The sequence below is a fragment of the Acanthochromis polyacanthus genome, chromosome 23 (assembly GCF_021347895.1).
Source record: "Acanthochromis polyacanthus isolate Apoly-LR-REF ecotype Palm Island chromosome 23, KAUST_Apoly_ChrSc, whole genome shotgun sequence".
Lineage (NCBI taxonomy): Eukaryota > Metazoa > Chordata > Actinopteri > Pomacentridae > Acanthochromis > Acanthochromis polyacanthus.
The window spans coordinates 11232270-11244576 of record NC_067135.1 but is presented as its reverse complement, the minus strand read 5'-3'; the positions used below and the strand labels follow the sequence as shown (position 1 = coordinate 11244576).

The window sequence follows — 12307 nt, the reverse complement described above, 5'->3', positions numbered from 1 at the left end:
CATGATGCAAAAGAAACTACAGCTCCCATGTTGTAATGAAGGAATATTTCATTCTGTAACATGCTTAATCAATAATAGATACTTCTGGCACTGAAAACATTTGCTTCAATCTCAGTTGTTCTTTTTGTGGAGTTTGTTGACAACAAGAACAAACTGAAGCTCGCTCTCATCAGACCATCTGTACGTATGAACACACTCGACCGTACCTAAACACTCGGTTGTCTTCGTGCAGCCACATGACCGTAAAAGACCGTAGCGCCTCCTGACATGCCTCTGAGGAACCGAGGCAGAATACATGTTGCTTAAGCGGCGCTACCGAGCTCACATATAAAACAACATCTGGCTCTCGTGTGCAGCTTAATTTAAGCCATCTGTATGGAAGACGGGGATGTCAACTTCTCCCATAGTTCTCTTGACAACTTAGAAATTATTCACATGACAGCTAAAATGTCACCCCGAGGATAACAAAATCACTCAGTAGCCCGAGAAATAGCTGAGAGAAGCAAGAGAGGCCCCCTCCCCAAAGTAAATTGGGACAAATATGTATTATGCATCAGGGGGAATCATAACATGCCATGACTTTGGCTGACTTAGTAGTTAGAAGTTGACTTGTTGGTATAATGAGGTCACTTCTTTTGCCTCTTATGCATTTGCTGAGAAATGTAGGCAATGCGTTACATGGCTGAGAGCTTTATTTTTGACTGATGCTATCCACTTATGTGGGTTATTTCGCTGGAAAGCGGTGCTGATGTGATAGTTCTGGGGCATTTTTAAAATGATTGAGACACTTGAGAAATCCACAATGGGTTTACGACATTTCAAAATACAGAGAATTTCTCTGCCTTGTGCTCAGGCCAAGGAAGAGAATATGGTGACACATGCACACAGGGGGGAATAAATGATGGCAGGAATCGAAAAACGGTACGTTTGAGACACTGAAGACAATGAAATTTGACCAGCATATGTTATACACTGTAAAAAATTATTTAAAACTATTTGGTCTCCTATTTGACAGACCTTCCTTGTTTTGTTAAATGACATACAATCATTTTTAAGGAAAAAAGGTATTCATGTACATGCTAAGCATTAAAAAACTGGCCAAACTTTGTCCCCCCCCCCCCAGACATAACATATTTTGAAAGAAACAATGCATATATTATAGACCGAAAAATTGTGAGTTTTTAATTTAATTGTTATATAGATTTGTTAAATTATAGATAACTAATAAAAACACAGAAAAAAATATTATTTGCAAGTTAACCTTGAAAAACTAGGAAAATAAAAATGTTATTTACAGATATTTGACATAATAAGAAACCATCTTTATATAATAGATAGAAAATAGCAAATAAGTTAACTGTTAAGGTACAGATTTTCCTCTATTTTGTGAAATTGCAAATGATAACTTGTAAAATCACAGAAGTATTTATTTTCATGTAAACTATTAAAAAAAATGTCAAAATTGTAGATCCTGACCTCATCAAAAATGCATCGTTTTTTAAAAATGTGTTCCTTTGCAATCTGTGAATGTAAAATTATACATTTTACATGTATTTGACATATCTATCGTGTATACTATAGATTAAAAAAATCTAATAATCATAAGCGCAAACAGCAAATAATTTGACTGTCATCGCATAAATTTTCCCCTTTGTGTTATATGACAGACGATATCTATTAAAATCACATAATAAAGGTATTTATTTACATGTGAACTGCAAAAAAAGGTGAAAAGTAAATTATGTCTACATCAAAAATTTGTATTTTTATGAATGTGTTCCTTTACAATGGGTTAATGTCAAAATAACACACTTTAAACATCAAATGTTTGCTGCCAGACTTTCATCTTTTTTTTTTTTTACAGCGTACACATGCACCGGTCTTGATCCTGGGGTTTTGCGTTTCAATTCATGCCATTTCAAAAGCACAAACCTCGATGGAGTAACTTAGCATGACAGCCATAATGAGGCGATGAAGAGTAAGGAGGATAATTTGGTCCAAATACCTGAACATAAAACCGACACGAGCGCTCTCTCTTCTGCAGCTGCAAACCCAAAGAGAATGCAAGAGTTAGCAAAGGGTCAACAAGTCAAACACTTGAAACACATGTCTGCTCGATGAACAAATCTCACTTTAAATGCTGACTTTACACAAACAACGGTGCATACATTAATCATACACAATCTGAGAAATACAGGGAAGACTCTTGTGGTAATTAGCACTAAAATAAGACCCACAAGACAAGAGGGAAAACTGCAGACGACACTCTTAAACATGATTTCAAGGCTGTCATTCTGTTTAAGTTGTACTTTGCGCTTCAGAAATTTGGCGCAGGGGTGCTAGTTATCCTTTAAACCTCTGCCATCACTGAAGGAGAGATAATTTACCTGTGGCTCCAAGAAGTGCTGTTAGCACTGCATGGGGAATGAATAATTTTAATTGAGTTCTGATACAGGCAGGGTAGTCAACAGAGGCACTGTGTGGCTTAACAGCTAGGTTCTGGTACCATGCTAAATCCCATGCAGATTAGCTCCAAAGACTAGCATTTCCTCATAAAGGAGCCTCTTGCTCGACATCACAGCCCACTCTTCTGGAATCGGTCCCGTCCGTGCCTTTAGCCAGCAACCCTTTGATCATGAAAACGACACTGATCTCATCGTTTGCCAACTCAATCCTTTCATTGTCTGCTGGCAAAGTGCGCCGTGCTTCGCTATCAAAAAAAAAAATCTTTAATTCGCTTAGCTCTTTGCAGATTGTGTCAAAATGATTGAACCTCAAGAGGTAAACATCAGACGCTGCCAGAGCAGGAAGGAAGAGTTTGGTTGGTGTTTTCTGGTGTGGAAGTAGAAAAAAAAAAGCTCTACTTCTTCCATAGATGCACCACACAGCAGGAACTGACTGTAAATCTGCCTATTATTTAACACCTTGATTAAATTCTCCTGGTTGTAAAAGCTTTTTCACTCTTCTTGGTAGAGAGACTAAACACAAGAATCTCCAAAAACAGCCTCCGCCTTCAAATGTTGCATTTTATGAGAAGTCTCTTTTTCCTTCAAGAGGCATTATAAACTCTAGTTGCTCCTCAATAATGTGAATTTACTCATCAGGTTTCCTTCTGAGGCCCTTTTGGCCATCTTTACTGCCTTCCTCCCTCTCCATTGGAGAAAACTGGCACTAAAATCTCAATGGGGACATCTGTGTCTGTTGCAGCAATGAAATAAAAAACAGTCCCCCTGAAAAAAGCGATTCGAGAACAGGTGTTGGCGTTCGTCGACAAGTGAAGCCGCTCCAGCAAATTAACGAGTGACATATCGAGTTTCACTGATGTTTGCTTTCTGTTGGCTGCTCAGCAGACAGAAAGTATTATTTTAGTTCTCTCTGCCTGAGTGCTCCTCACTGTGCTCTGCTGCGAATTGAGGAGTAAACGCATTAGCTTCAAGTTCAGCAAACATGAAAAACTCCCACCGCTTAGATCTGGAATCTCACCACTGTCCCATTAATAGAAAAATCAAGTGGTGCAAATGTGGCTTTTTTTGACGAGCATGACATATCGGGAACATCTTCTAAGCTGCGTCAACGTACAGTTGATTGAGCCTAATGTGTGATATTAGAGCAGGAGAAGTGCTCCATTGAAACTGAAAGTCCGTTTTTAGTATGTATCAGGAAAACGGTGGATATCATTTCATCTGACGGCACACGGAGCCAAATAACAGATCATTAAAAGACTACCTACGGTTTAAGGTTTGGATTCAAGTCCAGCCTCTCAATTATGGGAATTCAGAGAAGGTGTCACAGTTGGAGTGAATTAATGTTTACATGCAAAAGTGGTGCTATATAGAAAAAACCTTCAAAGATGTGAACAGTGCAGATGTGTAGGGGAAGAGGTCACTGTTCCTGCAGGTCATGTTTATCCAGCCTCTTAGCTAATCAGAGGGAGAAGAAGGGAATAAAGTGGATATCTTGAGTAAAAGTGCTTCTTTCAGTACCTTATTGAGGCTCCGTGCTGCGCTATCTTTGCCGCCTGGTGTGAGGTTCCTCAGCTGCACATCCAGCAGATCCACCAGCTGAACCATGGCCTTCACGGTGTAGGTGATGTCCCCCGCCTGGAGATTGCTCTTGGTTTGCTCCGCCAGCTCTCGGGCGATGACCGCCGCCGTCTCTCCGGCTTTTAGCTGAGTTAAAGGACAAAGAGAAATGCCAATCCACTTAAAACCTGCAATTGCAAACAATTTAAATGAGACAAAACACAAATCAAAACAAGTCCTTATTTTTGTGCTGTGGCATGCTCTTATTATTCACAACCTACACGCTGGAAAATATGACAAACTGCAACGTACAAATGTGTGGCCCTCCAAAATAAATGCAGTTTAACCTAAACGTTTTCCCCCCCAACTGCTGCAATGCTGCACACAATTATTGTGGTGAGATGGGTCTCAGCTGAGTGTACACTGGGGCCGCTACTGTACCTGCACGTAATTATGAAACTATTGAGAGAATTTCCCCAGATAGCCTTCCACCTTTATGAAACTAAGCACTGCAGCTCGGCAAAAGCAGATATATGCTACACAGAATACAGATCCTGCTGGATAGACTATTTCTCTTATGTTTATGTCCCAGGACATAATCAGAAAAACTACTATTTCTTAGCATGGCCCATTTGCTGTTGTAAAAACTGAAAATAGGGATTGTGTGGTTTCCATTCTGACACATAGTTTCATCTGAAACTAGGTTGTTGTAGGTCTGTCAAATTCTCAAATTTGTATATGGAAGCTGAGCAATATTCTGCATTTTACAAATGTATTTTCTTTGCTGATGTCTTTTAAGAATAAAAAAAAACACATCAGCAAATGTTGTAAAAGTTCCAATGTCAAGAGGAATATCCTTTAGCAAACATTATTTTGTGGGGTGACATGAACAGCTCTGCCTATTTGCTGGACACATCAATTCAGGTCTAATTTTTCATGTTCTGTCTCATAATATTGAAACTAAAACTGTGTCTTCTACATGGATTCTTTACTTCTGAGGTTGTTGGCATTGCATGGAAACAGACTGCATGAAGAGGATGGATGCAGCCAAAGTAAACTCACATATTGGTTTATGATTCATCTTCTTCAAGCTTTAAGTTTGGGTATTCACCATCACTTTCATTTAAAAAACAAAGAAAATCAGATGTGACAAGAGAAGGACTTGCAAAGACTTTTCAGTCACAAGGTAGCCTCTCCCTAAACAACATCTGGCTTTTTTGTCAATTCTACTGTAAACAGGGGCATGATTCACAAAATTACCATCATGCTGTACTGAAGAAGACTTGAAACTAGCAACTGAGATCATGAACTGATTCGGAAAATGTTAACCACGCTGGCAGTTCAACTGAAAAGTAGGGTCTTTCCCCCTTATAAAATAAGTTCTTTTTGCACCTAGAAGAGTCGCCCTCTGTTGGTCGTTAGAAATAACACAGGTTTAAGCCACTTTTGTGTTGGCTTCACTTTTCAGACTCAGCGCTTACATGCATCTTTCATATACAGTCTATATATAGAAAGTATTAGATTTGACCTCAGTCAGCCTGACATCATGCATGACCTTCACCTCAAATGACTGCCAGTTAAAAATGAAACTAGATTTAAAATGAAAAAGCTCAGAATAAAAAAAATAAAATCATTGCTTATGTGAAAACTAATTAAGATGCTTTCAAATCTGAGCCTCTGCTTGGTTCTCTCTACATAAATGATGATGAAATAAATGAATTCATTCATATTGTGTGCTTTGAAGGAAATGCACGACTCGGTGAGAAACTCTTGAATTTATTCGTAAGCAACTGAATCTTGCTGATGAGGCTGCACCATGTTGGGAAATGATGTAACGCTGGTCTCGTGAGTAAACAAATGTACAGTCGGCTTCACTAATTGCCCTCTGTGGTCAAATGTTACAGGTCAGCTACCTTCAAGGACCTAACTAATAGACTACGTACAGTCAGATGAGACTCAAAACAGCATAGACATCAGCTACAACAGAATCCTTCAGATTTATTCCGGCATCACCTGCTATCATCGCCTGTGAGTTTATTAGTGAAGCCAATTAGGCTGCTTAAATTGGTCTTCACAGAGGTGTTTGCAGGGGAACGTGTCTTTGGAAGATGTTTTCCTCTTTACCCTCTCTCCCAGTCTTAATGAGGGGAGCTGGGGATGCAGGATAAATAGCTCAGCTTTCTTTTTTTTTTTCCATCTCCCCTCTCTTTCTGCTTGTCTGGTGTCATTTCTTTGTCTTTTTTCCCCCCTTCTCTACATCTTCCTTTCTCATTTCGTCTACTCAACCATCTGGTAATGAGCAGTGCCACATACAGGACAATGGCTGTGGATGTAAAATAACGAAGTGCCAGATGGGCATTCCAAATCTCTGACAGGTTGATCTTCATTAGAGTCTTCCCGTCTCCACAGCGACAGGCGCACCGCTCGAGTGTGATGTGCTTTAAAAAAAGATTAATAACACTTTTGTCAAGGATACACATGTTGCTTGATTGTCAATCCTCAACACTTTGGAAATCCATGCAACGCAGCAAAACCTGAGCACGTTGAGGAGAAACGTTGCTGTAGTTAATTCCTCTAAACAGCAGCCTGTAGTGGAGTTTTATTGCGCTGCTGAAATGGGGCTGAGCTGCACAGAAAATGCACCTGATAATTTCTCTGCCTTCTATTTTGCTCCGCAACAGCCATTTCTCCATCCATATCTGCAAACCGCCGTTTGTTTAATGGGCTGAGCTTTGTGCCGTTGAGTAGACCATAAGTGTTCTAACATGCACGCCTCGGGGTCCTATGAGTTTAGGGAGAACATTTCCAACATTGCCTGCAATTCATAACCTGGAAGCCTGATCCTCACTCGCAGTAACCTCCTCCACTTTTAATTTGATTCTATTACAGATTTAAACATAGGAAGCTTTATACAGGGGCTTTGCATAATAACTCGCCTGCAGAGGAGGAGGAGATACAAATCATTTGTGCTTGAGAAGTATGGGATGCAAATAACCGCTGGATCATGTTGTAGGACAGCGAGTGGTCAGGATTAGCTGTAACCCACAGCAGTCCATTAGACCGAGCTGCTGCGGTATTGGTTTTCACTCCACCCAAATCCTACCGCCCACGCCGAACACACAGCAGCATAAACTTTCTATTGACTGAAGCTTCTTGCTAATCAATTACCTTAATTGACCAATTAACAAGAGACAAAGAACAAAAGAGAAAACCCACAAAACTCAAGTCATCTGAGTACAAGGGATAGATATACACACTCTTGTTTTGCATTGCGAGCTGTGGCTAATGAAACCAGGCAAAAGGGCTAATTTATGTTAAAAAATATCTCAAACTAAATTAACATACCATTAAAACTCAAATCCAGGCTATTTTCAGGACTGTATGGTACACGAAACACTTTTTCAAACTAACTATGGTGTCACTTTACACTTTTCCCAGCACTTAATTAAAAGCATTGTTGCAAAATAAAATAAAATAAAAATTTCTTGATATAGAAACACTGGTAATTGCATTAAATTAATATTTTGTGTAAGAGAAAAAAGGATTAAGAATGTTTTATTCTTTAATATTTCAAATAACAGCAAGTTAGATATTTCATGATTTACTTTGTACTGATTTACATCAAGTAAAAATAGTGTCATTTTTGGGTCAAACCTACGTAAAAGAGCAAATTACTACTTACAGAAATACGGAATTTTGATGCTTTAGTCTGTCTTTTGTTGTTGGTTTTATCCAGTCAACATGCACAGTATATTAATATTTACTTCCTGTGCTTTTTCAACATAAACTAGAAATTGAAGAAAATACAACAAACATCTGAAAAATAATAATTAATTGTTTAACATTTTTAAAATCCTTAATGTAATTTTTTTTTATTTCAAATGTTGGCATATATTTGTAAAATAATATTATTACTGGTTTACATGCAGACAAATTATTTTTTTTTTTAAATCAAATTTTGGAAAATCTGTAAATGACAGGAAATTATAGAGCGGTTCCAGAAAATTCCGGAACAAAAGAAATTTTTGTTTAAATGTACTTGATTTGCATTACTTTTCTGAGTTGTTGTGACCAATACGTTGCAGGTTTTGAGGCTACTTTTGGTTATGCTTTCAAATTTCTGTGTTAGTAGATTTTAAACTAAATTTCAGTTGAGGTAACTTAATGAAATTGGCTTGATAAGTGGATTTTTCTTCACCTTAAGTTTACAATTTCAACTCCCCCCTCCATATCTGAACATACATATATACATACAGAGAAATTTGCTTTTCGAGGAAGAGCTGATTCCGAGAACTCGATATGGTTGGTTATACACAATATCATTAGAAGTTGTCATAACTCAAAAAGTTTGGTGAAACCTGCTGGTAATGTCTGAATGCAGCATGTTATTACCTTCTGGCTGATGAGGTTGACCCATGGAGAGGTACAGTTGCTGAAATCAGGTCCCTGTGGGTCCCAGTATCCTTCTGGTCCAATGCACACATATGAAGCCACACCTGGAGAATGAAAATTGCTATTAAATTTACTTGGTATCGAAATATTCGTTAAGAAAAACAGCTGCTTATCAACATTTTGCCATTATTTTCCCTGCTTACAGAGCAAAGAAGCACACAATCCTTTCAGGTTGCCTATTTCTTCTGCACTTTTCTTATTTGCTAAAACTTGTCCAAATAAAACGTCCCAAGAAACACAATTCTTAAATGATTAAATTAATGAATGTAGCAAACTGTAATTGGATGGTTTTTATCTTATAGCGACTGAAATGAAGTTGCTTCACTTGAAGCCAGCCGGACTGGCCCAGACATTTAATCATTGACATTCAGACAGTGACTGCATGTGTGTGACAGTTCAATTCCTGCATAAAAAAAGAAAATACACCAAAATAGGTGCCAATTAAGTCTGCCATTGCTGAATTCATCACGAAAGGTCAATTAAGCTGGGCTGGGGGGAAGCGTGTCTGCTGACAGAGATGTGGTTTGGTGACTGTGTGTGTTTTTTTAATGTTCCATCTGAGCTTCAGCACAAATCCACATCCAGATACTGAGGAAAAATTAAACATCTGCTGTGTTTTTCCATCTCAGATCAGCAGTGGGCCATCTCTGATTTGCTTCTCTATAATAAATTCAGGATATTTTAAATGATATTTGTGAAATTTGAGATTTATATGTTGAGTGTTTTTCAAGATCATTCCTTTTATAAAACAGCCCATCGAAACACTTAGAACGTTTTTCGCGCGTTAAAATTTGGAGCTGTTTGGACAGCAATATCTCAGGAACCGTTAATGATAAAAGTCAGAATTGTTCACTTTTATTTCTTATGTCTTTGATTCAGAATCGTCAATATTGGACAAGCAGATCAAACAATTTCTGATTATGGTAGAGTTGAAATATGAAAAAAAATGATGTAATGGAAAGTTCCACCTTTGAGCTCATATTAACAAAAAAATAATAGTGAGTGATTTTCTCTGAACCATATGTAGCGACACGTTACAATAACAGAAAATAAAACATACAGACTCTTTGTTAATGTGAAACACTTGCTCACAAAACTGAATTTTTCGTAACTGAGCACCATAAAAACCTAAATAATGCTAAATAATTTATATATATAGTTCCTGAGATATTGTTGTTCAAACAGCTGCAAATTTGAATGCCCGAGAAACATGCCAAAATTGGGTCGACAGCCAGTTTTAAAAAAATCTCACTAAGCATTTGATGTATCAAGCTAAAATTTCACATATATTTTTCAGTAATGTTTATATTATAAAAAAGAGCAAACAACAGGCTAATCAGAGCTGGTCAAGCAGAAATAGTTCTAAAATTTAATGATTGGATGAGCCTAACTATCTTCCAATAAGGGCGTTTTTTATTTTCCTATTTTTGGTTCAATGCCATCATGAGAACTGAGTGAAAATTCTAGGCTTTTATTTTTAACTTTTCCTAAGATATTGTCCTTCAAGCATCAAAGAGCCAAAATAAAAAAAAAATAAAAAAAACATGCTGAAAGTGGGTCGACGGGGAATTTTGCTTGGAGCAAAAAGTTTGCAAATATCTGTATAAATATCCATATTTGATGCTATAAAAATTTCAGGCAAATTAGAGATGGTCGAGCAGAAACAGCAGTGAAAATTTGATGATTTGGGATGGAGTGACCTATATACTGTAGATACACTAGAATATTGAACACTGTGTGGGTGTTGGGGTCTTATTCTGCAGTATATTTCGTTTTTTGTCCGTTTTAAACCTCAGACAAGTTGCATTTTTATTTTCACAGCTGGCATCAGCTCGGCTACATGCTGACATTAAATCGCCCTTGCTTGTACTTTAGAGGGAAGGGAGGTGAGACGAGCGGCATTAACAGATATAAATTTTGATTGACATATAATTTCCTTCCCTCGGTCCAGCTCGGACAGCCTTATGTTTGATGGGTTTATCAGATAAGGGGCCGCTGCATTTGCTCCTGCACCGAGAGGCAGGATGGGGGCATGAAAGAGGGGGATGCAGAGAGGCAGGGGGGAGAGAGAATGACAGCGAGTGGAGCGAGGTAGATGGAAGGGGAGCTCGAGGAACTTTCAAAGAGTGGCAGAGGAAGCTTGCTCAGTCGTGTTCGGCTCGGCAGTGTCGTGTGAAGTGCGGAGCTTTGAAGAGTTGGCTGAGAGGAGGTGGGCTTCGTCTGCCTCTTATCTCGCCATGTGACGGCTGTTAGTGAGGTCTCGATGGGCGCTGCCGTTGCCCATTAATGAAGACTGTGTGTGAGTCTCAGCGCTCACAGATGAAATGATTTTTTTTAAGGGTTTTCCAGCACTGATTTGAGGCTATGATGTCACCGCCTAAGCTATGAAGTATCTTCATCACAAATCGAACAGAAATGGGGAGTATTTACATGACATTACATCATGAAAAATACATTGAATTAATATACTAGTACTATTATTACTAGACTTTTAATGTTGGTGTGCACACTGTAAAAAACTTAAAAAAAATCTGCAACAAAAAGCAATATTCAATGGTGTACTGTTCAAAATTATTAAACAAAAGGGAAAAATGGAAACAAAATGGCTCAGTATATTAGCTGATTTCAACACAGTAAAGCAGTGTAATTTAGTGGTCAAATATTGAAAACATTTATTTTTATTTATGAAAATACAGATTTTTGATCTGAACACTTTTTTGCCATTTTTACTTTCACAGTCAACATGTATATTAATATTTTTCCCCTGTGATTTCACATATTATCTGTAATTTAACAGAACAAGGACAGTCAGTAAAATGACCATTGTGCAGTTCAAACAGCAAAATAATGGAAAAATGATACTGCATTGCAACTATTTTGGCCGATTTTTTTTACTTAGAGTCCACACCAAAATAAAAAATGTTTCTGTGAATTTACAAAAGATATTTAGAATGCAACAAAACTAGGAAAATCTGTAAAATAACAGTTAATTAATTTAACCCTTTTTAAAATCATTTTTTGTTTTTTCAAATATCTGAAAACATTTTTTTTGATTAAAAGAGTAAAAATGGTGTAAATTTACAGTCAAATTTTGTAAAAGATCAAATTTCCTTTTATATAAATACTTTGGATATGCATGTTATCTAAAGTTTTGGTCTTTTTTTTTACAGTTAACAATGAGGTAAATACTCTTTCTGTGACTTTACTAGGTTTTATCTGAAATTCAGTAAAATAGAGAAAATCTGTAAAAATATTTACTATTTTAAAATTTTTTGATATTCATACATTTTCTTTTAAATAAAGGCAAATATTTCTAAAATTATTAGACATTTTGCTGATTGAACATCTGTGCAAACTGTGAAATTTTAAGATCAAACTTTACAGAACAACAAATTTACTTTAACAAAAATACAGATTATTGATGTGGATGTTATTTAATGTTTTAACAGGACTGTTTTTTACAATTACATTCTGTAGTTTTATCTGTAATTTAACAAAAACAGGGAATTTAGTGTCAGGAAGTTTTAGAAAAATTCTTAACAGAGGAATATTTTGGATAAATATACGTGATTTGCATCGCCTTTTCCACTTATTCTGACCACTGAGTTGCATGTTTTGAGGCTACCTTTAGTTATGCTTTGGTTCCTAAGTTGCTTTTTAAAATGCACTACAATCTTCGGCTGTATAGCATCAGATCCTTTACTTTAAAACCTTCTCATTGCCAGGTCTCATTACAATATGAACCGCTCCCTGAGAGCAGCACTCTAACTTTCTGAGGTAAAGCTTTTACATCTAAAGCAGCCAGCATCGATTTTATCTTAATGCACACTTGA

General features: G+C 37.2%; 1 protein-coding gene across 7 annotated transcripts in view; it reads right to left on the bottom strand.

The window, feature by feature from the left end:
• LOC110962602 (adhesion G protein-coupled receptor L3-like) overlaps positions 1-12307 on the bottom strand; it is a 266798-nt gene that overhangs the window by 81699 nt on the left and 172792 nt on the right. For all 7 annotated transcript variants that reach the window (XM_051943682.1, XM_051943683.1, XM_051943678.1 and 4 more), the window contains 3 exons: positions 8415-8518; positions 3984-4169; positions 2006-2044 (listed from right to left, as the gene is read on the bottom strand). In XM_051943682.1, the coding sequence (XP_051799642.1) occupies positions 2006-2044; positions 3984-4169; positions 8415-8518 (329 nt within the window). The remainder of the gene's footprint in view (positions 1-2005; positions 2045-3983; positions 4170-8414; positions 8519-12307) is intronic.